At 51.0% G+C, this 13,752-nt stretch overlaps 1 protein-coding gene across 1 annotated transcript; it reads right to left on the reverse strand.

The window, feature by feature from the left end:
• Positions 1-6,954: 6,954 nt before the first annotated feature.
• Positions 6,955-11,857, reverse strand: LOC144675973 (protein BTG3-like). The gene is made up of 4 exons (XM_078536491.1): positions 11,685-11,857; positions 9,185-9,322; positions 8,321-8,528; positions 6,955-7,321 (listed from the first exon to the last, which is right to left on the reverse strand). Exons 1-4 carry the CDS (start codon positions 11,855-11,857, stop codon positions 7,118-7,120), a joined length of 723 nt encoding a protein of 240 aa, XP_078392617.1. The 3' UTR covers positions 6,955-7,117.
• Positions 11,858-13,752: the final 1,895 nt, after the last annotated feature.

The following is a 13,752-nucleotide window of genomic DNA, read 5'->3' on the forward strand; positions in this document are numbered from 1 at the left end:
CTAAGACCTTTCAGCTACAGTGCACCGAGGGGCTGGGAATTGTATAGACCCCTCGGGCTGTACGACTCAGACGGAAAGTATACAGTGAACACTAAATATATCATCATTGTATTGAAGCACCTCAGAGTGTTAACATGATGTATGTCGATAAAGTGAACAGCTTTGCACTGTCTGACTCTCGGTAATGACCATATTGAAATGTCTGTAATATTGATTCCATTGAAACACCTCATGTCCTGTGTGGAAAAGTGGAATATGATTGCATTTTTTGTGATGGCCGTTTCGAAATGCCTTGTAATGTTTTTTCAAATATTTTATGAAAGTATATTGTTCCAAATAAAAATTTTGTATTTTATATCTTCAAAATGAAGTCAAAACAGGTCTGTGGGTCTGGATTTTTAATTTCATATGTTTCCCAGTTGGAGGAGATTCTGATCCTCCAGACAACCCTCAGAGAGAAATTTCTCATTTCTGTCTTAAATGGGCAACCTCTTATTTTTAAAGCATGAGCCCCAAGTTCTAGATTCTCCCACAAGAGGAAACATCCTCTCCACATCCACCCTGTCAAGACCCCTCAGGATCTTACTCTTCGAGTCTGTCCAACCTACCCATTCCAGGTATTGGTCTGGTAAACCTTCTCTGAACTGCTTCCAACGCATTTACATCCTTTCTTAAATAAGGAGACCGTTCAGTGCTTCCTTGTGAAGATCATAGTTCAGGATTGAAATCAGAATCACTTCCCACTGACAACGAGTCCTTGTCACCAACTTGTCATCAGTGAGTCTGAGATGATAATTTCAGAATATCCAAATCGACAGGAGATCAGGAAAAGGAATTGACCAATTTGGTATTTTAGGGACATTTATTTATTACACTGAATAAGTTCAATAATGTATTGGTACTTACAATTGTATTTTGGACACTATTAAGTTTATACAAAAGTTCCCTGCCTTCCATGATCTTTACTGTCATCAGTGTAGAACATGATCTTGGAGAGTTTCCCAATGCAGCTGCAGTTGGTGGCTTTGGCTTGGTGGGTGCGGGGGGTGGGATTATGAGGTTCGGGACTCTCCCTGGATGAACATCCTGTGTCACCAGCTGCTCTCCTTTGGTGGATCTGGTCAATTCTTCCACAGGACCTCCACGCCTAGAATCGGGGAGAGATTGGTGCCTTCTCTCCACCCAGAAACTGAACTGGACTAGCCATATAAACACTGTGGCTACAAGAGCAGACCAGGGGCTGGGAATCCTGCGGTGAGTAACTCACCTCCTGACTCCCCAAAGTCTGTCCACCATCTACAAGGCACAAGTCAGGAGTCTCTGATGGAAACTCTCCACTTGCCCTGGATGAGTGTAGCTCCCACAACACTCAAGAAGCTGGACACCGTCCAGGACAAAGCAGCCCGCTTGATGGCACCCCTTTTACAAATATTCACTCTCTCCACTACCGACACACATTTGCAGCAGTATGTACCATCTACAAGATGCACTGGAGAAACTCTGTGACCTCTTCCAACCCCGTATAACCCTCCCTATCCTTGTAACCTCCTCCAGCCCCTACAACTGTCCCTATCCCTTTAACCTCCTCCAGCCCATACAAACCTCCCTATCTCTTTAACCTCTTCCAACCCCCTATAACCCTCCCTATCTCTGTAAACTCTTCCAACCCTTATAACCCTTCCTATCTCTATAACCTCCTCCAGCCCCTGCAACCCTCCCTATCTTTGTAACCTCCTCCAGCCCCTACAACCGTCCCTATCTCTGTAACCTCCTCCAGCCCCTACAACCGTCCCTATCCCTTTAACCTCCTCCAGCCCATACAAACCTCCCTATCTCTGTAAACTCTTCCAACCCTTATAACCCTCTCTATCTCTGTAACTTCCTTCAGCTTCTGTAACCCTCCCTATCTCTGTAACCTCTTCCAGCCACAACAACCCTCCAAAATCTCTGCGCTCCTTTCAGCCCCTTGAGCATCCCCCGATTTCCATCGCTCCAACATTGGCGGCCGTGCCTTCAGCTGCCTGGGGCCCTAAACTCTGGAATACCTTCCTAATCCTTTATCTCCCTTCCTTTAAGATGCCCCTTAAAAACTTCATTGTCTAAGCTTTTAGTCCCTAGTATCTGCTTAGGTGGCTCTGGAAAAACTTTTGACTCATTTACAAAACCCTGATGTGCATAGGGGAACTTTTTTGCAGTATTAATGACGCTATATAAATGCAAGTTGTTTTTTGTTGTTGTTCCTGTATTAAAGGAGTTCAGCCATTAGATGGCGCTGCTCATCCAAATTTAAAACTGAGCAGCGGCGCCACCAGGTGGGCAAAGGGCGGTATTGCAGAGACAACTTCAGCAACTTTCAAAACAGAGACTTGCATTTCTCTGGCGCCTTCACCTTCCCAGGATGGCTAAAGCTTTTCACAGCCAATTAAGTACTTTTCGAAAAGTATGTTCGCTGTAGTAATGTAGGAAACGGGGCGGCCAATTTTCGGATAGCAAGCTCCCACAAACATCAATGTGATAATGACCCAGATCATGTTTTTTTAGTGATGTTGGTTGAGGGGTAAATATTGGCCCCAGGACACCGGGGAGACCTTCCCCCTGCTCTTCTTCCAAATAGTGGCTGTGGGATCTTTTACACGCACTAAGGAGGCAGATGGGGATCTCGGTTTAAAATTTCACCTGAAGGCCAGCATCTCCTTTGGCACCGACCCTCCGACAGCGCGGCACCCCCTCAGTGTTGATGGGGGAGCAGCGGGTTTGGAGACGGACCGGGAGGTAGGGGGCTGGTTGGAGAGGAGCCAGGGTCATGGGGTGGGGAGAGGAAGCAAGGACAGATGGCGGGGGAGAAGAGAAGGAGTGGGTGGAGGGGAGAGAGGGAGTAGGGGGGGGAGAGAGGGAATGGGGGGGGAAAGAGGGAGTGGGGGGGGAAGAGAGGGAGTGGGGGGGGAAGAGGGTGGGGGGGGGAGAGAGGGAGTGGGGGGGAAAGAGGGAGTGGGGGGGAAGAGAGGGAGTGGGGGGGGAAGAGAGGGAGTGGGGGAAGAGAGGGAGTGGGGGGGAAGAGAGGGAGTTGGGGGAAGAGAGGGAGTTGGGGGAAGAAAGGGAGTGGGGGTGAAGAGAGGGAGTGGGGGAGGAGAGGGAGTGGGGGGGAAGAGAGGGAGTGCGGGGGAAGAGAGTGAGTGGGGGGGAAGAGAGGGAGTGGGGGGAAGAGAGTGAGTGGGGGGGAAGAGAATGAGTGAGGGGGAAGAGCGGGATTGGGGGGAAGGGAGGGTGTTGGGGGAAGAGAGGGAGTTGGGGGAAGAGAGGGAGTGGGGGAGAAGAGATGGAGTGTGGGGGAAGAGAGGGAGTTGGGGGAAGAGACGGAGCGGAGGAAGATGGGGAGTGGGGGAAGAGAGGGAGTGAGGGGAAGAGAGGGAGTGGAGGAAGAGGGGGAGTGGGGGGGAAGAGAGGGAGTGGGGGGGAAGAGGGGGAGTGGGGGGGGAGAGAGGGAGTGGGGGAAAAGTGGGAGTGGGGGGAAGAGAGGGAGTAGGGGGGGAAGAGAGGGAGTGGGGGAAGAGGGGGAGTGGGGGGGAAGAGAGGGAGTGGGGGGGAAGAGAGGGAGTGGGGGGGGGAAGAGAGGGAGTGGGGGAAGAGGGGGAGTAGGGGGGAAGAGAGGGAGTGGGGGGGAAGAGGGGGATTGGGGGGAAGAGCGGGAGTGGGGGAAGAGAGGGAGTGGGGGGGAAGAGAGGGAGTGGGGGGGAAGAGAGGGAGTGGGGGGAAGAGAGTGAGTGGGGGGGAAGAGAGGGAGTGGGGGGAAGAGAGTGAGTGGGGGGGAAGAGAGGGAGTGGGGGGGAAGAGAGGGAGTGGGGGGAAGAGAGTGAGTGGGGGGGAAGAGAGGGAGTGGGGGAAGAGAGGGAGTGGGGGGGAAGAGGGGGAGTGGAGACTCTCTGTAATGACCATATTGAGATGTCTGTAATATTGATTCCATTGAAACACCTCATGACCTGTTTGGAAAAGTGGAATATGATTGGCCATCACAAAACATGCATTTTGAAATGCCCCCTCAGTACTGACCCTCCGACAGCGCGGAGCCCCCTCAGTACTGACCCTCCGACAGCGCGGAGCCCCCTCAGTACTGACCCTCCAACAGCGCGGAGGCCCTCAGTACTGACCCTCCGACAGCGCGGAGCCCCCTCAGTACTGACCCTCCGACAGCGCGGAGCCCCCTCAGTACTGACCCTCCGACAGCGCGGAGCCCCCTCAGTACTGACCCTCCGACAGCGCGCAGCCCCCTCAGTACTGACCCTCCGACAGCGCGGAGCCCCCTCAGTACTGACCCTCCGACAGCGCGGAGCCCCCTCAGTACTGACCCTCCGACAGCGCGGAGCCCCCTCAGTGTCGACCCTCCGACAGCGCGGAGCCCCCTCAGTGTCGACCCTCCGACAGCGCGGAGCCCCCTCAGTGTCGACCCTCCGACAGAGCGGAGCCCCCTCACTGTCGACCCTCCGATAGCGCGGAGCCCCCTCAGTGTCGACCCTCCGACAGCGCGGAACCCCCTCAGTACTGACCCTCCGACAGCGCGGGGCCCCCTCAGTACTGACCCTCCGACAGGAGAATGTGTTAATAGCAGAACGAGGGTTTGCAGTCGGTGAAAGAACAACATGGAAGAAGTGAACATTGGAAGCGAGAAGGATAGCAAGTGGGGTAAAAAAGGGGATAAATCAATGAATAAAAATGAGCTAAAACAATAAAAGCACTTTCATGACTGGAAGTTGTTGAACTCCATGTTAAGTCTGCTGTTTCTCCAGTTTGCTGTTCTGCTTTGGTGGCTCGGGTCAATTCTTCCACAAGTCCTCCAACCCTGGAATTGGGGAGAAATTGGTGCCTTCTCTCCACCCAGAAACTGAACTGGACTAGCCATATAAACACTGTGGCTACAAGAGCAGGCCAGGGGCTGGGAATCCTGCGGTGAGTAACTCACCTCCTGACTCCTCAAAGCCTGTCCACCATCTTCAAGGCACAAGTCAGGAGTCTCTGATGGAATATTCCCCACTTGCCCTGGATGAGTGCAGCTCCCACAACACCCAAGAAGCTCAACACCATCCAGGACAAAGCAGCCCTGCTTGATTGGCACCCCATCCACAAACGTTCACTTTCTCCACCACCGACGCACTGTAGCAGCGTGTGTACCATCTACAAGATGTACTGGAGAAACTCACCAAGGCTCCTTAGACAGCACCTTCCAAACCCACCACCACTAGCATCTAGAAGGACAAGGGCAGCAGATATTTGGGAAGACCACCACCTGGAAGTTCCCCTCTAAGCCACTCACCGTCCTGACTTGCAAATCCGTCGGCCGTTCCTTCACTGTCGCTGGGTCAAAATCCTGGAGCTCCCTCCCTGACAGCACTGTGGGTGTTCCTACACCACATGGACTGCAGCAGTTCAAGGAGGCAGCTCATCACCACCTTCTAAAGGGGCAATTAGGGATGGGCAATAAATGCTGCCCCGGCCAATGACGCCCACATGAATGAATTAAAAAATCCCCCTCCCTCCCCCACCCTAACGAGTGACCAGTTTGTTCCATGAAAGTCCCAAAGTGCCTCAGCTGATGAACACATGAAGTTGTCCAAAAGGAGGAAATCAGTATTCCAATCTTTACAGAAACTCACACCACCCTGGGAATGTTGTTTGAACAAAGTGGTTTAATTTATTTTACACAAAAGAAAAAAGAAATTTAATGAGACATTCAGAATAAGCCATTTAACTCGCGCTTAACTGACGGTCAATAAATACTGAGTATTATAAAAGTTTCTCCCATTCACCAGTTGGGGAGCAGTAACACTGTGTTGGTCCGCTGTGATTTTTCTCCAATATCTGTAAAGACTTGGAGAGACATGAACTGGGTGAGGGTCTGGGTAAGGGGCTTCCACTCACCCCACTGGGGAGCTTGTGTCCCTGGGTTACTGGGGTGGAAACACAAGTCACTGTTTGAGTGTGGGAATGGGCAATGGCAGCAGGACAGCAGACCAGGGGTTCACTGTGTTAACACACTGCGGCCTTTGGTATGAATCAACACAGCAAGCTCATTCAGGAGGCCATTCAGAGATAGGGACCCTTCCCCTAACCTGGGAGAAAGATACAGGAACACTATTCCCACATTAAGGAAGAAGAGCTAAAAAATCCCAGGGATCCAGAGTTGTTCCTCAACACCTCATCCTCAGGAAACAATTCCCCAAATCCCTTTTAAACAATTTTTGGATTTAAAAAATTTAAATTGCTCAATGTATATTGCACAGAAAACACACTCTTTTGAGTGCTAGTGTTTGTCCTAATGTCTTCAGCAATCGATTCGCCAGGCACCTTCTGGAGCCTCACTCAGTGGATGTTGATGGGCTATTTGGCTATGATAAGCATCACAGCTAAGTTTCTTACTCAAGAGAGGCTCTGAGATTTCAACAGGAGCGAATGGAGAGTGATCAGCAGCAGGAAATAAAATAAAAGTGCAAAAACATTAAATATTCCACAAGCCAGATAGATGATAATTTAACAAATACATATTAACAGAGACTCTGGGGTATTTCACACACTCCCCCTGTAAACATGATAAATAACAATCACCTGTCAGGCAATGTGGACACACCTCATATTTTCAAAGATACCTGAGTTTTTCGTACAGATTTATAATACAGAGACGGCTTCAATTATATATAAAGTATATACAGACCCACAGGAGCAGCAGGGTAAACCCACAAACACACATAGGCAGTGTGGGCCTTACACACACACGTGAGTAGTGAATGTTATATACAGCAACATTTCTCTCTGACTCATTCACACTCACACACCTCGCTCACACACACACACCTCGCTCACACACACACACACACACACCTCGCTCACACTCACACACACACACACACCGCACTCACACACACACACCTCGCTCACACACGCACACACAGACCGTGCTCACACACACACACAACTCGCTCACACACACACACACACACCGCGCTCACACACACACAGCTCAGCCACTTGCAAACATGCCCATGGGTGTTAGAATGGAGCAGTTAAGCACAGGGTTGGCACAGCTCAGTGTGAGCGAGGTATCCGATCCCTCTGCTAGCCAGGACCTTCATCACTTGTGCCTTTTGCCGATCTTCGAGCAGTGGGCCTGCACCTGAGGCAGGAGGAAGCCTGGGGGAGGTTGCAGGGCCTTGTCCAGTCCGGGTATCAAGTAGTAGCTGATGAGGGGGACGGGTTGGTAGAATGTGGCATACTGCACCGGCTTGTGAGGGTACAGAGGCCACGCAGAAGTGCACTGGGAGAAACTTCCAGAAACCTAAGGGAAAAAATTATTGAATCAATTAAACATGACAAATCAAACACACAAGCTCCATTTAATCCCCAGCCCCGTCTCCACAGGCCATGTGCAAGGACTTGCATTTCTCTAGCGCCTTTCCCCACCTCAGGACGTCCCAAAGTGTTTCACAGCCAATGAAGTAATTTATTTGAAGTGTGGTCACTGTTGTAAATAGAGGAAATGTGGGCAGCCAACAATTGCACAGCCAGTTCCCACAGATAGAAAGAGAGACAGACTGTGTTCGGGAGGGAGTGAGTGAGTTTAGGGAGGGAATTCCAAAGCTTAGGGCCACCAGGCAGCTGAAGACATGGCCGCCAATGGCAGAGCGATGGGAAGCGGGGGATGGTCAAGAGGCCAGAATTGGAGGAGCGCAGAGATCTCGGAGGGTTGTAGGGGCTGGAGGAGGTTACAGAGATAGGGAGGGTTGCGGCTGGAGGAGGTTATGGTGATAGGGAGGGTTGTAGGGGCTGGAGGAGGTTATGGTGATAGGGAGGGTTGTAGGGGCTGGAGGAGGTTACAGAGATAGGGTTGTAGGGGCTGGAGGAGATTATGGAGATAGGGAGGGTTGGGGCTGGAGGAGGTTATGGTGATAGGGAGGGTTGTAGGGGCTGGAGGAGGTTACAGAGATAGGGTTGTAGGGGCTGGTGGAGGTTACAGAGATAGGGTTGTAGGGGCTGGTGGAGATTACGGAGATAGGGAGGGTTCCAGGGGTTTATAGAAATAGGGAGGGGTGAGGAAGGATTTGAAATAAGGATGAGATTTTTTTTTAAAAACGGAGGTGTTGCTGGACCAGGAGCCAGTGTAGGTCAGTGAGCGACAGGATAGTGATGGGTGAACGGGAGTCAATGTGAGTTGGGTCTGGGGGCAGTTGAGTTTTTGATGAGTTTCCAGGGGTAGAAGGTGGTAGATCGGCCCGGAGAGTATTGGAACCATTCACTCCGACCCCTCCCAGCACTGGGTGCTCAATGTTCTCTTTACCTTGCCAGTAGCTTCAGCTGTTTTTGCTGCAGTTTCCTTCACTGTTTGACCTTTGGCATGTTCCCCTTCATCTGACGAAGTCTCCGAGTGGCAGTCAGGTGTGCTGCACTCCGAGGACGCGCTGCCTTGCTCAGAGTCTAACGACGCCGCCCTCCTGGAGTCTTGTCCAAACTGAGCGACAGTGAAAGGCAGACTCCCATCACTACACCTGCAGGAATTTCAAATGAAGATTTAGTGGGAATCGGGTCAGGCAGCAACACGCGAGACACAGCCACTAACAACCTGGTATAAACAACAAACACCCACACAAACTGGCAGAACACAGCCGAGGGAAGGTTTACCGTACAGTGAAGGAGAGACAGAGAGCACAGCAGTGAGAGAGAGAGACAGACAGACACAATTCCCCCTTTGGAAGTTCCTGTTGAATCTGCATCCACCGCCCTTTCAGGCAGCGCCTTCCAGATCACAACAACTCGCTGTGTAAAAAAAATTCTCATCTCCCCCTCTGGTTCCGATTCCCTTCAATCTGTGTCCCTCTGGTTACCGACCCTCCTGCCACTGGAAACACTTTCTCCTTATTGACTCTATCCAAACCCCCTCATGATTTTGAACGCCTCGATTCAATCTCCCCCTTAACCTTCTCTGCTCTAAGGAGAACAATCCCAGCTTCTCCAGTCTCTCCACATGAACTGAAGTCCCTCTTCCCTGGCGCCATTCGAGTCAATCTCCCCCTCACCCTCTCCAAGGCCTCACCTTCCCTCCTAAAGTGTGAGGCAGTCGGAATCGGACACAATTCTCCAGATGAGCTCCTTGTGTTTGTCTCTGCGGTGACTGTGTTGCTAAACCATCCAGGTGAAGACTTACCTGCAGCACACCTCCTGGGGATCAATCCACAACGTAATCTCTTTGGGCAGTCTCAACTGGTTATATTCCAGATCACAGTCTTGACAAGCGAGCAACAAGGTTGGGTCTGCTTTATGTTTCCTGTTTATCCGAATGCATCTACCAGGGAGAGAAAAAATATACTGAAGGATCCAAGAGGACAGACATTAGACCATCCAGAACCCTACTGGCCCTTTTCCCAAGTTGTACCAAGTCCTGTTCAGCCTTCACCCCGTCACTCACTGACATACATTAGCTCCCAGTCCAACAACGCCTCCATTTTAAAACTTTCATCCTTGTTTTCAAAACTGTCCCCACAACCCTCCCTATCTCTGTAATCTCCTCCAGTCCCTACAACCCTCCCCATCTCTGTAACCTCCTCCAGTCCCTACAACCCTCCCCATCTCTGTAACCTCCTCCAGTCCCTACAACCCTCCCTATCTCTGTAACCTCCTCCAGCCCCTACAACCCTCCCTATCTCTGTAACCTCCTCCAGCCCCTACAACCCTCCCTATCTCTGTAACCTCCTCCAGCCCCTAAAACCCTCCTTATCTCTGTAACCTCCGCCAGCTTCTATAACCCTCCCTATCTCTGTAACCTCCTCCAGCCTCTACAACCCTCCCTACCTCTGTAACCTCCTCCAGCCTCTACAACCTTCCCTATCTCTGTAACCTCCTCCAGCCTCTACAACCCTCCCTACCTCTGTAACCACCTCCAGCCCCTAAAACCCTCCCTATCTCTGTAACCTCCTCCAGCTTCTATAACTCTCCTCTGCAACCTCCTCCAGCCCCGACAACCCTCCCTATCTCTGTAACCTCCTCCAGCCCCTACAACCTTATCTATCTCTGTAACTTCCTCCAAGTTTCTATAACCCTCCCTATCTCTGGAACCTCCTCCAGCCCGACAACCCTCCAAAATCTCTGCCTTCCTCCAATTGCAGCCCCTTGAGCATCCCCTGATTTCCATCGCTCCACCATTGGTGGCCGTGCCTTCAGCTGCCTGGGGCCCTAAACTCTGGAATTCTCTCCCGAAACCTCTCCACCTCCATCTCCCTTCCTTTAAGATGCCCCTAAAATTTCATTGTCTCAGCTTTAAAGGGGCTTTAAGCGGTTCAGCTGCTCATCCAAATTTAAAACTGAGCAGCGGCGCCCCCAGGTGGGTAAAGGGCGGTATTGCAGGGACAACTTCGAGCAACTTTCAAAACAAAGACAATCAATGAACTCTCTCCCCCATCCCCACCGCCTTTCCGAGCCCCCTTTTCTCCAATAATTTATATAGATTTTTCTTTTCCCACCTATTTCCATTATTTTTAAATGTATTTCCATCAATTGTTTTATCTCTTACCTTCTAGCCTATTTCCATCCCTTCCCCCCACCCCACCCCCACTAGGGCTACCTGGTACCTTGCTCGTCCTGCTTTCTACCCTTAATGTCCCCATTAGCACATCCCTTAGATAATATCACCACCGTCACCACCTCTTTGCCCTTTAGTCTATGACATCTTTTGGCTATCTCCACCTTATCACTGGCCCTCTATCCAGCTGTACCTGTCCCACCCCCTCTTAAACCTCCTTATATTTCACCTCTTTTCTATTTTTCCTTAGTTCTTTTGAAGAATCATACGGACTCGAAACGTTAACTGTTTTCCTCTCCGCAGATGCTGCCAGACCTGCTGAGTTATTCCAGGTTTTTTTGTTTTTGTTTTGGATTTCCAGCATCTGCAGTTTTTTGTTTTTTTTCAAAACAAAGACTTGCATTTCTCTGGCGCCTTCACCACCCCAGGATGTCCCAAAACCTTTCACAGCCAATGAAATACTTATTCAAAAGTATGTTCACTGTGTAATGTCGGAGACGTGGCGGCCAATTTGTGCACAGCAAGCTCCCACAAACATTAAGGTGATAATGACCCAGATCATCTGTTTTTTTAGTGATGTTGGTTGAGGGGTAAATATTGGCCCCAGGACCTTCCCCCTGCTCCTCTTCCAAATAGTGGCCGTGGGATCGTTTAAACCCACCAAGGAGGCAGACGGGAACTTTGGTTTAAAGTTTCACCTGAAGGCCAGCATCTCCTTTGGCACCGACCCTCTGACAGCGCGGCGCCCCCTCGGCACTGGCACTGTGGAGTGTCAGCCTGGATTATGGGGCTGAAGTCTCTGGGGTGGAGACTCAAACCCAGGACTTGTTCCATCTGCTCTCGCAAGTGGATGGACAATGTCCCTCAGCGCAATGCAAGAAATAGTGAGGAGGGTCCTCCCTGGTGTGCTGTCCAATATTTTATGCTCTTTCAGGGGGAAGCTCGATAAAAACATGGGGGGGTAGGGGGCAAGGAATAGAAGGATATGGTGATGGGGTGAGATGAACAGGGGGTGGGAGGAGGCTCGTGTGGAGCAAGAAACACTGGCACGGAGCAGATGGGCTGAATGGCCCGTTTCTGTGCTGTAATATTCTAGCCATTGTACTGGGCGGCTCTGATGTTTGCTTACCTGTATGCTTGTCCTTTGCTGGGATTGGCTGGGTACCAGTGATTCTGGTATTTTCGGTACAGTATCGCAGTGAGCTTCTCCCCAAACTCCTCGATCTTTTCCTGATGTAGCCTGCTGCGATTCCTGACCATGCTGACCAGGAAGGACACTCCGGCTCCGATCTCCTCCTTCATCGTCTCCTGGTGTATCTGTGGGGGGAAGGTGGGGGTGTTTAGAGATTAACCTGTTCAGAGTGTGTTACAGTCGGGGATGTTGGGGTTGGGTGAGGGAGGGGGGTGGGGAGAAGGGTGATGGAATATAGAGATCATGGTCTGGCTGCTGGAATGACCCCTTTGTGTCAACAACATCCCACCCCCACCACCAGCAACTCTTTTACCTGCCCCTGCCCCCCCCCCCCCCCCCCACAATAGTGCTGGCTGGTGAGCTATTTGACTGTGGTAGGCATTGCTGACAAGACCCTTCTGGAACACGCACCTGGATACAGACAGACTGTTTCCTCTTGTGTGTGGGGGAGACCAGAACTAGGGACCATCGATATAAGATCATCACTAATAAACCCAATGGGGAATTCAGGAGAAACCTCTTTACCCAGAGAGTGGGGAGAATGTGGAACTCGCTCCCACAGGGAGTGGTGGAGGTGAATAGTATCGATGTGTTTTAGGGGGAAGCTGGATAAACACATGAGGGAGAAAGGAATGGAAGGATAGGGTGATGGGGTGAGATGGAGAGAGGGGGGTGGGTGGGAGGAGGTTCGTGTGGAGCAGAAACACCGGCACGGAGCAGATGGGCCGAATGGCCTGCTGTATATCCGGTGAAGAACTCACATTTCTGTAACGCCTTTAACCGCTGCAAGATATCCCAAAGAGCCTCACAGCCAAATGACTCCCTTCCATTTATGAAGTGGGGGACACCATCGTAATGGGGGCAAAACCAAAAGCCAATTTGCGCACAGCAAGATCCCACAAAGGACAATGCGATAGTGACCCAGATCCGATTTTTATTTGACAGCGATATTCCTTGGGGTGGGGGCGGTGGGGGGGGTGGGAGGGGGGTGGGTGAATATTAGCCCCACAACATTAAAACGGAAAACGTTATAAAGGTAAATGGGAGGACGTGGAGACAGGGACAAGGAGCCAGTCCTTACTCCAGATGTTGTTCATAGTCACACAGCAGGAGAAGGACATCCCTCTCTCGGACAGAACACTTTGCATTCAATGTCCGAGCGTAAAACAGTAAAAGTGAGAGTCAATCTCACATCCAAATTGCACTGAAGTCTGCCATCCTTCAGATTGTTAAAACTGTCCTCAGGTGAAACAGCTGATTTTTGTAAACATGTTGTTTTGTTTCTAACTGCGGTGGATTCAGAGACACAAGCTCCATGGAAGCCCTGTCGGCCCAGCAAAGTGAGTCAGTGTCTCAGTCCGTCGCACACTTACTTCTGGCTCACAGGGTTGTGGGCACCAGCCCCCCCAGTACAAAGACCAGGAGCTCACAATCCAGACTGACATTCGGCCAAGGGAGGCGTCGCGGGGAGATCCCACGGCCACTATTTGGAAGTAGAGAAGGGGAAGGGGGGGGGTGGGGGTGGGGGTCGGGGGAGTTCTCCCCGTGGTCCTGGGGCCAATATTTATCCCTTAAACAACATCACTAAGAAAGAAAACCAGATGATCTGAGTCATTATCACATTGCTGTTTGTGGGATCTTGCTGTGCGTAAATTGTCTGCGTTTCCTACATTACAACAGTGAGCTCACACACAAAAAAAAGGTCCTTCGTTGGCTGTGAAAGGCTTTGGGACGTCCTGAGGTGGGGAAAAGCGCTACTTTCCCTGAGTAACTCTGGTGCCACTGTCCAGGAAGGTGTCCATATCAAACATCCTCCCCCAGTGTCCATTACAGGCCCCACAGAAACCGCAACTACCCTCAGTCTTCAGGTCACACGGGGGCATTTTTGTTTTTCCAATTGCAGGGCGGAGCTAACACTTCCTGAGGGGCCGAGTAAAAGAAAACCAAATCTCTCCTGTTCCTCCCTGGGAGAAAATAACTCCAAAAACTACAGCATCAAATAGAA

The sequence above is a fragment of the Cetorhinus maximus genome, unplaced genomic scaffold, assembly GCF_964194155.1.
Source record: "Cetorhinus maximus unplaced genomic scaffold, sCetMax3.hap1.1 HAP1_SCAFFOLD_1252, whole genome shotgun sequence".
In the NCBI taxonomy this organism is placed as follows: Eukaryota; Metazoa; Chordata; class Chondrichthyes; order Lamniformes; family Cetorhinidae; genus Cetorhinus; species Cetorhinus maximus.